Source organism: Ranitomeya imitator, chromosome 1 (assembly GCF_032444005.1).
Source record: "Ranitomeya imitator isolate aRanImi1 chromosome 1, aRanImi1.pri, whole genome shotgun sequence".
Lineage (NCBI taxonomy): Eukaryota > Metazoa > Chordata > Amphibia > Anura > Dendrobatidae > Ranitomeya > Ranitomeya imitator.
The window spans coordinates 253,013,513-253,029,737 of NC_091282.1; the positions used below are offsets into that span (position 1 = coordinate 253,013,513).

General features: G+C 42.4%; 1 protein-coding gene across 1 annotated transcript in view; it reads left to right on the top strand.

Annotated features, from left to right (window-relative positions):
* KNTC1 (kinetochore associated 1) overlaps positions 1–16,225 on the top strand; it is a 356,896-nt gene that overhangs the window by 256,326 nt on the left and 84,345 nt on the right. Inside the window, exons 45-47 of the mRNA XM_069755662.1 lie at positions 1,580–1,669; positions 2,846–3,017; positions 3,113–3,171. Of these exons, the coding sequence (XP_069611763.1) occupies positions 1,580–1,669; positions 2,846–3,017; positions 3,113–3,171 (321 nt within the window). The remainder of the gene's footprint in view (positions 1–1,579; positions 1,670–2,845; positions 3,018–3,112; positions 3,172–16,225) is intronic.

The window sequence follows — 16,225 nt, forward strand, 5'->3', positions numbered from 1 at the left end:
TGTTAGAGTTCATGAAAACTTCAGAAAACGTATGCAGCAGTGTGTGGATAGCGAAGGTCGACATTTGCCAGATACACTATTTAAAACCATGTAATTTAAAAATTCCATTACTGTTCAGTATAATTAAAATATAAAATAAATTTTTCTAATGATCATAATTTTTTTATTTCATTCCCAAATCAGCAAATTACCGCGCTCCACCCTGTATTTTTGTATATTTTGAGTTGTTGGTTGTTATTCTCACTTGAACAGATAAAGTAAACAGTTGAGATGAGAAAATTTTTATTTAGTTGCACAATTCTTCACCCTAATAGTTGCCCAATAACGTATGCACACATAGATATTTTCCAAAGAAAGACCATGCCTCACTTTTACTTAAATATTCAATTTTATTAACCTTTTGGACCAGACCTGGGCAAAGTGCGGCCCGAGACAGCCGTGGGGCTGGGAATCAGAGTTCCACGGGTCACGCCGTGCCTGCCCGCTCGCTGTCTCCATCTGTGCTGTGCCGTTGACTCCTTTGGTGGAGGAGGGGCCACCGGCCACTTCCTCCACCAATCAGCATGTGAAACAGCTGATGCAATTACGTAATTTCATCGCGTCAGCTGTGTACTCCGGAGAGTCTGCGCACCGGAGGCAGAGAGAGAAGCAGAATGCCGGGGAACGGTACCGAGGTGAGTATGTGGTGGTCTTTTTTTTTTTTTCATGTGTATGGGATGTTTGGGTGGGCATGGGGAGGCTATGGGGGTGACATGGTGCTGCACATGGATGGGTGACATGGTGCTGCACATGGGGGGTGACATGGTGCTGCACATGGAGGGGTGACATGGAGCTGCATATGGGGAGGCTGTGTGGGGCTCATGCAGTGTATATAGGGAGGCTGTGTGGGGCTCATGCAGTGTATATAGAGAGGCTGTGTGGGGCTCATGATGCATATGGGGAGGCTGTGTGGGGCTCATACCGCATATACGGGGCTGTTGGGGGCTCATACGATATACAGAAAGGGCTGTACTCGGGTTCAGACGATATATAGAGGGATGTCAGCGTATTTAATTCTGCTCAATATAAAGTGATATAATTAATAGAAATTATCATTAATATAATAATTATAATATATTAATATTGAGCAGAATTTATTTCGGCCTATTGGTTCGGCTCTCCACAACAGACACGGTCTCTCATGTGACCCCTCGGGAAAATTAATTGCCCACCCCTGTTTTGGACTAATTGACAGCATTGTAGCGGATCAATAATAAAAGATGTGCATCACATGAATTGGTAGCTTTGTGAGTGGCTGTTTGCATTGGTATTTGCACCTGTACTGCCCACGCCTTTATCATGGGGTCTGCTGCATCCTGCTAGTGTATTGGTAAAGCTGTATATTTTTTATGAAATTTTGTCCTATGACTAACACTTTTAAAACTGATATCATATGATTTATATTTTAGAAAATTCAGAAACCAAAATATTAATGACTGCTCTCACTACAAATAATATTGTAATCAGGAGACAAACGATTTTTCGTTTTCCATATGTATAAAAAGAAACAAAAAAACTTGTAAAATATTTTTTATTTTAGTTGGATCCTTATGACTTTGAAACTATTGAAGGAACTTTGCAAGTGATACTTGCTGCGGATGAGAAAAACACCAATATCCCACTGACCCAGGTAATAATCATAAATGTTTAACTTGTACAGGTTTGCTTATACTGTGAAGCGGTATGATATGCTACATAATGCTTTTGTGAATGGCTGTATTTTATATTAATAGTGTTTAATAATTTCAGTATTACTTGTGCAAAGGCCACACAGCCAATCACTAATAACAGTATTAATTATTTACTGAATTCCCTCTATCACACTATTCTCCCTTAGCTAGCTAATTTTACAGAAGAAATTATGGAAATATATACGACAACTTCTAGAGTAAAGGTTGACGAGTGGGTGGCTTTTTAATAAATTATTTCTTTACAAAAATAAATAACTAACGTACCTTTCATTGCATTTTAAGGTCTTTATTCCTGTCAATAGTTTAGGATAGTCTAGAAATTAATGTGACAGCCTTGAGTCACAATCTTCATTTTCCAAAGTACAGTATCGATTCCTGAGATTCAGAAATGTTTTTTCTTAGTGAAGTAGCTTTTTGGTTTTGTCCGTTTATGGCACCAAAGCTAAAAACCGGAGTGCCACACTAGAGGCTGCTGTTATATTTGGAAGAAATTCCCATAAAGGCTTTAGTCAGGATCAGTTAAGGGAAAATAAATAAAAGTGACAGTTTAAATTATATAGTTTCCTGTTAAAGGGGTTGTCCACTACTCGAACACCTATGTTTCCCTTGAGTAAAATGATAACTCTTAGGCCAGGTGCGCACGATCCGGAGCTAGCAGCACTTTGGATGCAGCGTATGTTCGCTGCGTCCAATGTGCTGCCTTCTATTGAACGCAGGTAAATCTACATGTGTTCACTGAAAAGATAAAAAAAATTATCAAAAATGTCTGTGTGCACCGTATTTTTTTTTATTATTTTATTAGAATAGGAACATATTTGGGATGGCGATTTGTGTTCAACAATATCTGACTAGGCTGAGCAAGACCCTGTACACTTTACTGTGCTTTTCACTAAAATACTCAATGAGATTCTGCATACCCCTCCTCTCCCTCCTCTATTGATCTACATAGTGGGACTATAAAAAACTGAAATAGATGGAATTCTCAGTGCAGGGTCACATCCTAACACATTCATATATCTTAACTGCTACTAGGTTTAAACTCTTCTGAGTGTTTTTTGATTTGTGTATTTTTATTCATTGTGATACACATTTTTGTTTTCTTACTTTGCTTGCAGGCGTTAAGTTTGGTTAATCTTCTTAAATCATACAATAGAATTGCTTCTCCAGCTGATTTAGAACATCAGTATATTTTGGCCCACGGTATTTCAATGTCCAGTGCTGCACATAGAAGGCTGCCTTTTCATTTACTTTTTTTTACAACATCGTCAAGTTTTTGGGGCATCATATGTAAGTGTTGCATTTTCTATCCAACATTCACTTCATTGGATTAATTTTGTATCTTGTAACTCCTCATTGATATTTTTTGTATACCTTTTTTCCAGCTGCTGAGCTAAGTGAGGAGTCATTTCCAACATTATTGCTAATTTCCAAGCTTATGAAGGTGAGGTCGGTGAAGTTTTACTAGTACCTATTATTTTTTAATTATTTTTTTTTGCAATATGGTGTTTTAACCCCTTTACCCCAAGGGTGGTTTGCATGTGTTAGGAGTCGAGTTTCCTCTGCTGCACAGGGGGAATCTCGATCCGTGTCTGCTGCGGTCTCCCATTCGGTATCGGCCGCAGTGGGCTCTGCTCAGCGGAGACGTCGCTCCCAGCGTCTCGCTGGGGCTGATTCGGTGCATAGGGTCACTACTGCCTTTTCTGGCTTTCCTATGGTACCCTGCGCTGATCTGCGGCGAGCGAGCCTCTCTGGGACTAAGTCCTTGTTTACTCACACTGAGCATGCCCAGGGCAGGGTCTCCCATTGGAGGTCGAGGGCCACATGTTCGGTCACATGCTCAGGTGCTGCAGTACATTCCATTGGTCCTTCTGGAAGGTCCTGAAAGGGCAAAACATGCTCAGGTACTGCAGCACTTTCCATTGGTCCTTCTGGAAGGTCCTGAAAGGGCAAAAACTTCAGTAGAAGCTTCCTGTGCTGCAACTATATAAACTGCGCATGACCGCATGGCCATGCGCTAGTATCGTCTTTTGCTATATGCTTTGCGCCTATGTGGTCATGTGTTTGTATGTGTTCAGGGACCCGGCTGAAATAAGCCCCTAGAATGCTGGCACCTCCGGCGAGGAGATTGTGTATAAGTGTGTTCAGGGACCTGGCTGAAATAAGCCCCTAGAATGCTGGCTCCTCCAGCGAGGAGATTGAGTATGCATGCATAACCACTCACTGCTCACATCTGGGTAGTTGGCCTGTGCCTCTGTGAAAGTCTAACAGGGCACAGAGCTCATCTCTCGCGGTTACTCTGTGAAGCTAACAGAGTTGGTATATACCGCCATATAGAGCCGCCATTATTTAGCAGCAGGTACTTTCCTGCACGGTGGATCCCGGGTTGCGAACGCACCAATTCCTTTTAATAAACAATATATTTGGTGCGTTCCGCCAACCCTAACAGCATGTTAACCCCTTTACCCCAAGGGTGGTTTGCATGTTAACCCCTTTACCCCCAAGGGTGGTTTGCACGTTAATGACCGGGCCAATTTTTACAATTCTGACCACTGTCCCTTTATGAGGTTATAACTCTGGAACGCTTCAACGGATCCCGGTGATTCTGACACTGTTTCCTCGTGACATATTGTACTTCATGATAGTGGTAACATTTCTTTGATATTACCTGTGTTTATTTGTGGGAAAAAAACGGAAATTTGGCGAAAATTTAGAAAATTTGGCAATTTTCCAACTTTGAATTTTTATGCAATTAAATCACAGAGATATGTTACACAAAATACTTAATAAGTAACATTTCCCACATGTCTACTTTACATCAGCACAACTTTGGAACCAAAATTTTTTTTTGTTAGGGAGTTATAAGGGTTAAAAGTTGACCAGCAATTTCTCATTTTTACAACACCATTTTTTTTTAGGGACCACATCTCATTTGAAGTCATTTTGAGGGGTCTATATGATAGAAAATACCCAAGTGTGACACCATTCTAAAAACTGCACCCCTCAAGGTGCTCAAAACCACATTCAAGAAGTTTATTAACCCTTCAGGTGTTTCACAGGAATTTGTGGAATGTTTAAATAAAAATTAACATTTTACTTTTTTTCACACAAAATTTACTTCAGCTCCAATTTGTTTTATTTTACCAAGGGTAACAGGAGAAAATGGACCCCAAAAGTTGTTGTACAATTTGTCCGGAGTACGCCGATACCCCATATGTGGGGGTAAACCACTGTTTGGGCGCATGGCAGGGCTCGGAAAGGAAGGAGCGCCATTTGACTTTTCAATGCAAAATTGACTGGAATTGAGATGGGATGCCATGTTGCATTTAGAGAGCCCCTGATGTGCCTAAACATTGAAACCCCCCCACAAGTGACACCATTTTGGAAAGTAGACCCCCTAAGAAACTCATCTAGATGTGTTGTAAGAGCTTTGAACCCCCAAGTGTTTCACTACAGTTTATAACGCAGCCGTGAAAATAAAAATAAAAAATTTCCACAAAAATAATTTTTTAGCCCCCAGTTTTGTATTTTTCCAAGGGTAACAGAAGAAATTGGACCCCAAAAGTTGTTGTCCAATTTGTCCTGAGTACGCTGATACCCCATATGTGGGGGGGAACCACCATTTGAGCGCATGGCAGAGCTCAGAAGGGAAGGAGGGTCATTTGGAATGCAGACTTAGATGGATTAGTCTGCAGGCGTCACAAGTGACCCCATATTAGAAACTAGACCCCCCAAGGAACTTATCTAGATGTGTTGTGAGAGCTTTGAACCCCCAAGTGTTTCATTACAGTTTATAACGCAGAGCCGTGAAAATAAAAAATCTTTTTTTTTTTTTCCACAAAATTTATTTTTTAGCCCCAGTTTTGTATTTTCTCAAGGGTAACAGGAGAAATTGGACCCCAAAAGTTGTTGTCCAATAGGGCGGTCCTGGTCCGGTCCGATGGATGTCGTGGTTCGGTCCGGAGCCTCCATTCTTCATCAGATGATGTCCTCTTCTTGTCTTCACGCTGCGGCTCCGGCCCTGTTGAGGGCAGAGCAAAGTACTGCAGTGCGCAGGCGCCGGGAAAGGTCAGAGAGGCCCATCGCCTGAGCACTCCAGTACTTTGCTCTGCCCTCAACAGGGCAGACAAAGTACGCCTGCACCGGAGCCGCAGCGTGAAGACAAGAAGAGGACATCATCTGATGAAGAATGGAGGCGCCGGACCGAACCACAACATCCATCGGACCGGACCGGGACCGCCCCTGGGTGAGTATAATCTAACCTCTTTTTCTCATCTTTTAGGATACATTGGGGGCTTATCTACAGCATTCCAGAATGCTGTAGATAAGCCCCTGATGCTGGTGGGCTTAGCTCACCTTCGATTTTGGGGGTGACAGGTTCCCTTTAAAGAGGACATCTAACCAGGTGAAAAAGGCCCAGCTTTTGCTGTTATGATCCTGCTGCTCCCCAGTATTCAGTTTTTATTATTATCATAGTTAGTTTAAATTCACTATACAATTCCAGAGATATAAGCCTTTATTATTTATTGATAATTTTTATGATCCGTTTAAAGGGGGCATATCTCACAACAATATTTAGAGGCTGGATTATAAATTACTCTGCTTTATTACCCTGAGAGCCTCACCCCCTTGGTATAGACCATTAAACGGTACATTAAATAAAAAGAAAGGCCCATATCTTTGGAACTGTACTGTGGATTTTAAAAAATTTATATATATAATTGTCTAAGGGGTTCTTCCGTCTGTCTGTCCTCAACTTCCGTAGCGGAAATCCCGCATCGCTGATTAGTCTCGGCAGCTGCCTGTCATGGATTCCGCGACCAATCAGCGACGAGCACAGTCCGATTAGTCCCTCCCCTTCTCCCCTGCACTCACTGCCCGGCGCCCGCTCCATAATCCCCTCCACTCACCGCTCACACAGGGTTAATGGCAGCGGTAACGGCCCGCGGTGTAACGTACTCCGTTACCGCTGCTATTAACCCTGTGTGTCCCCAATTATTTACTATTGATGCTGCCTATCCAGCATCAATAGTAACAATATGTCATGTTAAAAATAATAATAATAAAAAAAAACCAAAAACCTGCTATACTCACCATCCGCCGCCTTTCCCGCTCCTCGCGACGCTCTGGTGACCGCTCCATGCAAGCGGCAGCTTCCGGTCCCAGGGCTGGTATGCGACAAGGACCTGCCATGATGTCACGGTCATGTGACCGCGACGTCATCACAGGTCCTGCTCATACCAGCCCTGGGACCGGAAGCTGCCGCTTGCAATGGAACGGTCACCGGAGCGTCGCGAGGAGCTGGAAAGGCGGCGGATGGTGAGTATAGCAGGACTTCAACGGGCCTTCGGAAGGTGAGTATATGTTTATTTTAAGTCTCTATACTACGTGGCTCTGTGCTGTATACTCCGTCGCTGTGCAATATACTATGTGGCTGGGCAATATAATACGTGGCTGGGCAATATACTACGTGACTGGGCAATATACTACGTGGCTGGGCAATATACTACGTGGCTGGGCAATATACTATGTGACTGGGCAATATACTATGTGGCTGGGCAATATACTATGTGGCTGGGCAATATACTATGTGGCTGGGCAATATACTATGTGGCTGGGCAATATACTATGTGGCTGGGCAATATACTATGTGGCTGGGCAATATACTACGTGGCTAGGCAATATACTACGTGCCTGGGCAATATACTATGTGGCTGGGCAATATACTATGTGGCTGGGCAATATACTATGTGGCTGGGCAATATACTATGTGGCTGGGCAATATACTATGTGGCTGGGCAATATACTACGTGGCTAGGCAATATACTACGTGCCTGGGCAATATACTATGTGGCTGGGCAATATAATATGTGGCTGGGCAATATACTATGTGGCTGGGCAATATACTATGTGGCTGGGCAATATACTACGTGGCTAGGCAATATACTACGTGCCTGGGCAATATACTACGTGGGCTGGGCAATATACTACGTGGCTGGGCAATATACTATGTGGCTGGGCAATATACTACGTGGCTGGGCAATATACTACGTGGCTGGGCAATATACTACGTCGCTGTGCAATATAGTACATGGGCTGTGCAATATACTACGTGGTTGGGCAATATACTACGTGACTGGGCAATATACTGCGTGGGCTGTGCAATATACTGCGTGGGCTGTGCAATATACTACGTGGCTGGCCAATATACTACGTAACTGGGCAATATACTACATCGCTGTGCAATATACTGCGTGGGCTGTGCAATATACTACGTGACTGGGCAATATACTACGTGGGCTGTGCAATATACTACGTGGACATGCATATTCTAGAATACCCGATGCGTTAGAATTGGGCCACCATCTAGTAAAATAATAATACTCTGGAGCAGCAGCAACAAAATAAGAGCAAAAACTGTCCACTTTTTTAAAAGTTACACTCTCAGAATATGGCAATGCAAAAACAATTTGTAAAAAAAAAAAAAGTTTTTAGTGTATAAAAGTAGCAAAACATAAGAAAAGCTATATAAATTTTGTATCACTTTGGTGTTGTATTGACCCAAAGAAACTCATTTTCTTCTCACTTTTACCGCACGGTGAATGGCGAAAAAATAAAATAAATAAAATCAACTTAGGAACTTCAGCTTATTGTTCATTCTGCCTCCCAAAAATCGAAGCCCTATGCCTAGGAGTAGAAAGAGCCAAAGTAGTACAGGACACTCCCATTTATATTGAATACACAAAAAAGATGGAGCAAAATTGTCCAAAATGAATGATAACAAAATTTATTGAAAAAATGTACAAAAACAAGCTAAGCATAAAACATCAAATTTACCATAATACTGATAAAGTAGGTAGTTGGCCCCAAGTGTAAAGCACACTATCCCAACATTATTATTCATCGGTGGGAAAACCAGTTAATGGCAGGAAAATACATAAAGTGCCAGTGCTTATAAGGTTAATGCCACATTTATGCATGTCTCCATAAATATAGAACCATTTAGTGCATATTATTCCGTTTGTATATAGTAGTGTTATAAAAACAACTGGTTTTGCGACACAAAAGTTATCAATCATAAATAGAAAGGTGTACAGCACTTTAAGAAAGTGCTGCCATCCCCACTGTTCTTAGGCCTCTTTCACACTTCCGTTTTTTACAATCAGTCACAATCCTTGAATGTGTTGAAACGACGGATCCTGTGCTGATTGTAAAAAACTGATGCACTCGATCCGTTTTTTTGACGGATCCGTCGAAGCAGGTGCTGCCTGAATTTTTAGGAATAAAATTCTGGAGAGAGAAATTGAGATTTCACTGAATGGAAAGGTATCAGAAATCCTTCCAGGCATGCTCAGTTTAAAAAAACGGAGTCCGTCGCTTGATTCCGTCTTTTGAATCACAGCGTCGCGCGATTTTGCTATGAACACAAAAATGGTTTCTATCTGCGTTGTCTCCGCCCGACGGACACAGAATTTATGACGGATCCGTCATATGATGGATGAAACGGAAGGCCATCCGTCACAATCCGTCGCTAATACAAGTCTATGAGAAAAAACCGGATCTAACACCAACATTTGCTGGATCCGTTTTTTTCACAAAGCGATGGATTGTGACGGAAACAAAAAGACTGAAGTGTGAAATAGTATTATCCCTATTAATCATTCTTTCTTACTTTATGTATTTTGCTGCTTTTCACTGGTCTTCCCACCCACGAATAATAATGTTGGGAAACTATCTACTTTGTCAGTATTATGGTAATTTTGATGTTATATGCTTAATTTGTTTTTGTACCTTTTCAATAAATTTTTTATTGTTGAATTTAAACCGATTTTACTCTATTTCTTAAAAAAAAAATATTATGTAGCCCAAAATGTCACAAATAAAAACTTCATCTCATCCTGCGTTAAACAAGCCCCTGCACAGCTCTATCAACAGAAAAATAAGAAAAATGTACCTCTGAGAGTATGGCAATGCAAATACATTTTAGCAAATTAGTGTTTTTAGTGTGTGTCTGGGTTTATGAATGATAACACCAAAACTTTTTTTTTTCTCCACTCATGGTTAGTGGTTGTGTGAAGCCATTTATTGTCAAACTATTGTGTTTTCTCTTTTTAACCCCTTTCTGACATATGACGTACTATCCCGTCAAGGTGGGGTGGGCCCGTATGACCACCGACGGGATAGTACGTCATAGCGATCGGCCGCGCTCCCCCCGCCTATCGCAGCTGACATCCGGCGCTATGTGCCAGGAGCAGTCACGGACCGCTGCCGGCACATTAACCCCCGGCACACCGCGATCAAACATGATCGCGGTGTGCTGGCAGTGCAGGGAAGCATCGTGCTTCCCTGAGCCCCCCGAGGGTCTCTTACCTCCTTCCTCGCTGCAGGCCCCGGATCCAAAATGGCCGCGGCATCCGGGTCCTGCAGAGAGGTAGGTGGCTTCACAGCGCCTGCTCAGAGCAGGCACTGTGAAGCCTGGAGCTGTGCATGTCAGATCGCTAATCTGACACAGTGCACAGCAAAGTGTCAGATCAGCGATCTTACACTATAACATGATGCCCCCCCTGGGGCATTGTTATAGTGCAAAAAAATATATATATATTGTTCCTATAAATACATTTCTTTATCTAAATTAAAACAAACAATAAAAGTACACATATTTAGTATCGCCACGTCCGTAACGACCCCACCTATAAAACTGTCCCGCTAGTTAACCCCTTCAGTGAACACGGTAAAAAAAAAAAAAAAACAACGCTTTATTATCATACCGCCAAACAAAAAGGGGAATAACACGCGATCAAAAAGACGGATATAAATAATCATGGTACCACTGAAAACGTCATCTTGTCCCGCAAAAAACGAGCCGCCATACAGCATCATCAGCGAAAAAATAAAAAAGTTATAGTCCTCAGAATAAAGCGATGCAAAAATAATTATTTTTTTCTATAAAATAGTTTTTATCGTATAACAGCGCCAAAACATAAAAAAATTATATAAATGAGGTATCGCTGTAATCGTACTGACCCAAAGAATAAAACTTCTTTATCCATTTTACCAAACGCGGAACGGTATAAACGCCTCCCCCAAAAGAAATTCATGAATAGCTGGTTTTTGGTCATTCTGCCTCACAAAAATCGGAATAAAAAGCGATCAAAAATTGTCACGTGCCCGAAAATGTTACCAATAAAAACGTCAACTCGTCCCGCAAAAAACAAGATCTCACATGACTCTGGACCAAAATATGGAAAAATTACCGTATTTTTCGGACTACAAGACGCACTTTTTCCCCCCCAAAAAAGTGGGAAAAATGGGGGGTGCGTCTAATAGTCGCAATGCAGGCTTACTGTGGCGGCGGCAGAGGAGGCGCAGTAAGCGGGGTCCCTTTCTCTGGTGAGGTGATGCAGCAGCCCGGTATGCAGCAGAGCCGGGTGAATCCTGTTGTTATCGGTGGTGGCGGCCATTTTCCTGAGGCCGCGCGTGCGCAGATGGAGCGCTCTGCTTCCCGGGGCTTCAGGAAAATGGCCGCCGCGATCTCCATCTGCGCACGCGCGGCCTCCCGCGGCCATTTTCCTGAAGCCCCGGGAAGCAGAGCGCTTAATCTGCACACGCGCGGCCTCAGGAAGATGGCCGCGCCCACCGATAACAACAGGATTCACCCGACTGCTGCTTACCGGGCTGCTGCATCACCATACCGGGGAAAGGGACCCCGCTTACTGCGCCTCCTCTGCCGCTGCACCTCTGCCGCCACGGTAAGCCTGCATTGCCTGCACGGTAAGCCTGGGACCCCTCTCACGCCATACCTCTCACTGCACCTCCTGATCCCAGCACCTCCTGATCCCAGCACCTCCTGATCCCAGCACCTCCTCATCCCAGCACCTCCTCATCCCAGCATCACCCCACCTCTGCCGACACCTTGCCTCCTGTGACCCTGCTCTGCCACCGCCAGCCCTCAGGTAAGATACTGTAAATTCGGACAATAAGACGGACCCCCATCTTATAAAAAAATCTTTTTTCTGCAATTTTCACCCCAAATTTGGGGTGCGTCTTATGGTTCAGTGCGTCTTATAGTCCGAAAAATACGGTATAGCTCTCAAAATGTGGTAACGCAAAAAATATTTTTTGCAATAAAAAGCGTCTTTAAGTGTGTGACGGCTGCCAATCATAAAAATCCGCTGAAAAACCCGCTATAAAAGTAAATCAAACCCCCCTTCATCACCCCCTTAGTTAGGGAAAAATTAAAAAATTTAAAAAAATGTATTTATTTCCATTTTCCCATTAGGGTTAGGGCTAGGGCTACGGTTGGGGCTAAAGTTAGGGTTGGAGCTAAAGTTAGGGTTGGGGCTAAAGTTAGGGTTGGGGCTAAAGTTAGGGTTTGGATTACATTTACGGTTGGGATTAGGGTTAGGGGTGTGTTTGGATTAGGGTTTCAGTTATAATTGGAGGGTTTCCACTGTTTAGGCACATCAGGGGCTCTCCAAACGTGACATGGCGTCCGATATCAATTCCAGCTAACTCTGAAAAAGTAAAACAGTGCTCCTTCCCTTCCGAGCTCTCCCTTGTGCCCAAACAGGGGTTTACCCCAACATATGGGGTACCAGCGTACTCAGGACACATTGGACAACAACTTTTGGGGTCCAATTTCTCCTGTTACCCTTGGGAAAATACAAAACAAAACTGGGGGCTAAAAATTAATTTTTGTGGGGAAAAAAAAGATTTTTTATTTTCACGGCTCTGCGTTATAAACTGTAGTGAAACACTTGGGAGTTCAAAGTTCTCACTACACATCTAGATAAGTTCCTTGGGGGGTCTAGTTTCCAATATGGGGTCACTTGTGGGGGGTTTCTACTGTTTAGGTACATTAGGGGCTCTGCAAATGCAACATGACACCTGCAGTCCATTCCATCTAAGTCTGCATTTCAAACGGTGCTCCTTTTACGGCTCTACATTATAAACTGTAGTGAAATATTTGGGGGTTCACAGTTCTCACAACACATCTAGATAAGTTTCTTAGGGGGTCTACTTTCCAAAATGGTGTCACTTGTGGGGGGTTTCAATGTTTAGGCACATCAGTGGCTCTCCAAACGTGACATGGCGTCCCATCTTAATTCAATTTTGCATTGAAAGTCAAATGGCGCTCTTTCGCTTCCAAGCTCTGTTATGCGCCCAAACAGTGGTTTACCCCCACATATGGGGTATCGGTGTACTCAGGACAAATTGTACAACTTTTGGGGTCCATTTTCTCCTGTTACCCTTGGTAAAATAAAACAAATTGGAGCTGAAGTAAATTTTTTGTGAAAAAAAGTTAAATGTTCATTTTTATTTAAACATTCCAAAAATTCCTGTGAAACACCTGAAGGGTTAATAAACTTCTTGAATGTGGTTTTGAGCACCTTGAGGGGTGCAATTTTTAGAATGGTGTCACACTTGGGTATTTTCTATCATACTAGATTGCGGCCCGATTCGAACGCATCGGGTATTCTAGAATATGTATGTCCCCGTAGTATATGGACAATGATGATTCCAGAATTCGCGGCAGACTGTGCCCGTCGCTGATTGGTCGAGGCAACCTTTATGACATCATCGTCGCCATGGCAACCATTATGACATCTACGTCGATACTGTGCCCGTCGCTGAATCAGAAACGTGGGATTTCTACGCTGTGCCCGTTGCTGATTGGTCGAGGCCTGGCGGCCTTGACCAATCAGAGACGCTGGATTTCCAGGACGGACAGACAGACGGAAAAACCCTTAGACAATTATATATATAGATAGACCCCTCAAAATGACTTCCAATGAGATGTGGTCCCTAAAAAAAATGGTGTTGTAAAAATGTGAAATTGCTGGTCAACTTTTAATCCTTATAACTCCCTAAAAAAAAATTTTGGTTCCAAAATTGTGCTGATGTAAAGTAGACATGTGGGAAATGTTACTTATTAAGTATTTTGTGTGACATATCTCTGTGATTTAATTGCATAAAAATTCAAAGTTGCGAAATTTTCAAAATTTTCGCCAAATATCGTTTTTTTTTCCCACAAATAAACGCAGGTAATATCAAAGAAATTTTACCACTATCATGAAGTACAATATGTCACGAGAAAACATTGTCAGAATCACTGGGATCCGTTGAAGCGTTCCAGAGTTATAACCTTATAAAGGGACAGTGGTCAAAATTGTAAAAATTGGCCCGGTCATTAACGTGCAAACCACCCTTAGGGGTAAAGGGGTTAAATCATAATGACAACCCAAAACATCCAAATTACCCTGATCAAAAGTTCACATACCCTGGTAATTTTGGTCTGATAACATGCACAGAAGTTGACACAAATGGATTTGAATGACTACTAAAGGTAGCATCCTTACCTGTGACCTGTTTGCTTGTAATCAGTGTGTGTACATAAAAGCGGAGTGAGTTTCTGGGATCCTGACAGACTTGCATCTTTCATCCAGCCGCTGACGTTTCTGGATTATGAGTCATGGGGAAAGCAAAAGAATTGTCAACAGATCTACAGGAAAATGTAGTTGAACTGTATGAAACAGGAAAGGGATACAAAAAGATATCCAAGGAATTGATATTGTCAATCAGCAGCATTCAAACTGTGGTTAAAAAATGGAAAATCAGGGGCTCTGTAAAAACAAAACCACAGTCAGGTAAACCAACAGAAATGTCCAAACTGCCAGGAAAATTGTTCGGATGCAAATAAAAACCCACAAATAACATCAGCTGAAATACTGGAGTCTCTGAAAGCTAGGGGTGTAGCTGTTTCAAGATGCACAATAAGGAGGCACTTCAAGAAAAATGGGCTGCATGGTCAAGTCGCCAGAAGAAATCCATTAGTGCGCAAATGCCACAAAGTATCTCCCCTAGAATATGCAAAACAGCACAGAGACAAGCCTCAAAACTTCTGGAACAAGGTAGTTTTGGAGTGATGAGACCAAAATTGAAGTTCTTGGCCACGGACATAATTGTTACATTTGAGAAAGCTCAACAAGGCCTATGATGAAAGGAACACCATTACTACTGTAAAGCACAGAGGTGGATAGTGATGTTTTGGGGATGTGTGAGCTACAAATGAACAGGAAACTTGCACAAAGTTGAAGGAAAGATGAATGCAGCACGTTATCAGCAAATACTGAAGGGAAATTTACACTCATCAGCCCAGAAGCTGGGCATGGGACGTACTTGGATGTTCCAACATGACAACGATCTAAAACACAAGGCCAAGTCGACTGTCATTGACTACAGCAGAATAAAGTGAAGGTTCTGGAGTGGCCATCTCAGTCTCCTGACCCCAATATTATTGAGCCACTCAGGGGAGATCTCAAGCATGCAGTGCATGCTAGACAGCAAAGGAATTTACAGGAACTGGTGGAGGCTTTTTGCCAAGAAAAGTGGGCAGCTTTACCATCTGAGAAAATAAAGAACCCTATCCACAACTACCACAAAAAAACTTCAAGCTGTTATTGATGTTAGAGGGGGCAAAACACGATATTAAGAAAGGGGGTATGTGAACTTTTGATCAGGGTCATTTGGATGTTTTGGGTTGTCATTTTGATTTAAAAAGAGAAAACTCAGTAGCTTGGCAATAAATGGCTTTACCCAATCGCTAACCATGAGTGGAGAAAAAGTTTGATGTTATCATTCATATTCTATGAAAAAAAAGACCAAGAATGCAATAATTCTGCCGGGGTCTGTAAACTTTTGAGCACAATTGTATATTAGCGTTGCGTTCAGTAGAAATTGCTCAACACATTTTTATGGATTTTTTTTTCTCATTTTTGTCACTAAAGAAAAATTTGAGTCTAAAGCAACATTTTAATTAAAAGAATTTAAAGTGGAATGAATAAATGTATTATTCATTCCTGTGACTCGCCTGAACCAATCTCTTGAATTCAGTTTTGATTACTTTGTGGGGTGCAATTTTTAAAATTATATCATTTTGGAGGTTTACTGACTAGTGATGAGCAAGTATACTTGTTGCTCAGGTTTTGCCGAGCACGCTCGGGTGGTCTCCGAGTATTTGTGACTGCTCGGAGATTTAGTTATTCTTGATACAGCTGCATGATTTATAGCTGCTAGCCAGCCTGAGTACATGTGGGGGTTGTCTGGTTGCTAGGGAATGCCTACATGTATTCAAGCTGTCTAGTAGCCGCAAATCATGCAGCTGCTGCAAGGAAAACTAAATCTCCGAGCAGTCACAAATACTCGGAGACCACCCGAGCATGCTCTGGAAAACCCGAGCAACGAGTATACTCACTTATCACTATTACTGACATATATGCCGCTCAAAGTCACTTCAACACTAAATTACCATGTTAAAAAAAATAATCTAAATTTTGTTGATAAATTGAAAATTGCTGCTGAATTTTAAGGCCATGTTCACACAGTGCGTTTTTTACTGCGGAACCACAGCGGTATTGCCGCTGCGGGTCCGCAGCAGTTTTCCATGCAGGGTACATAACAACGTAACCCTATGGAAAACAGTCACTGCTGTGCACATG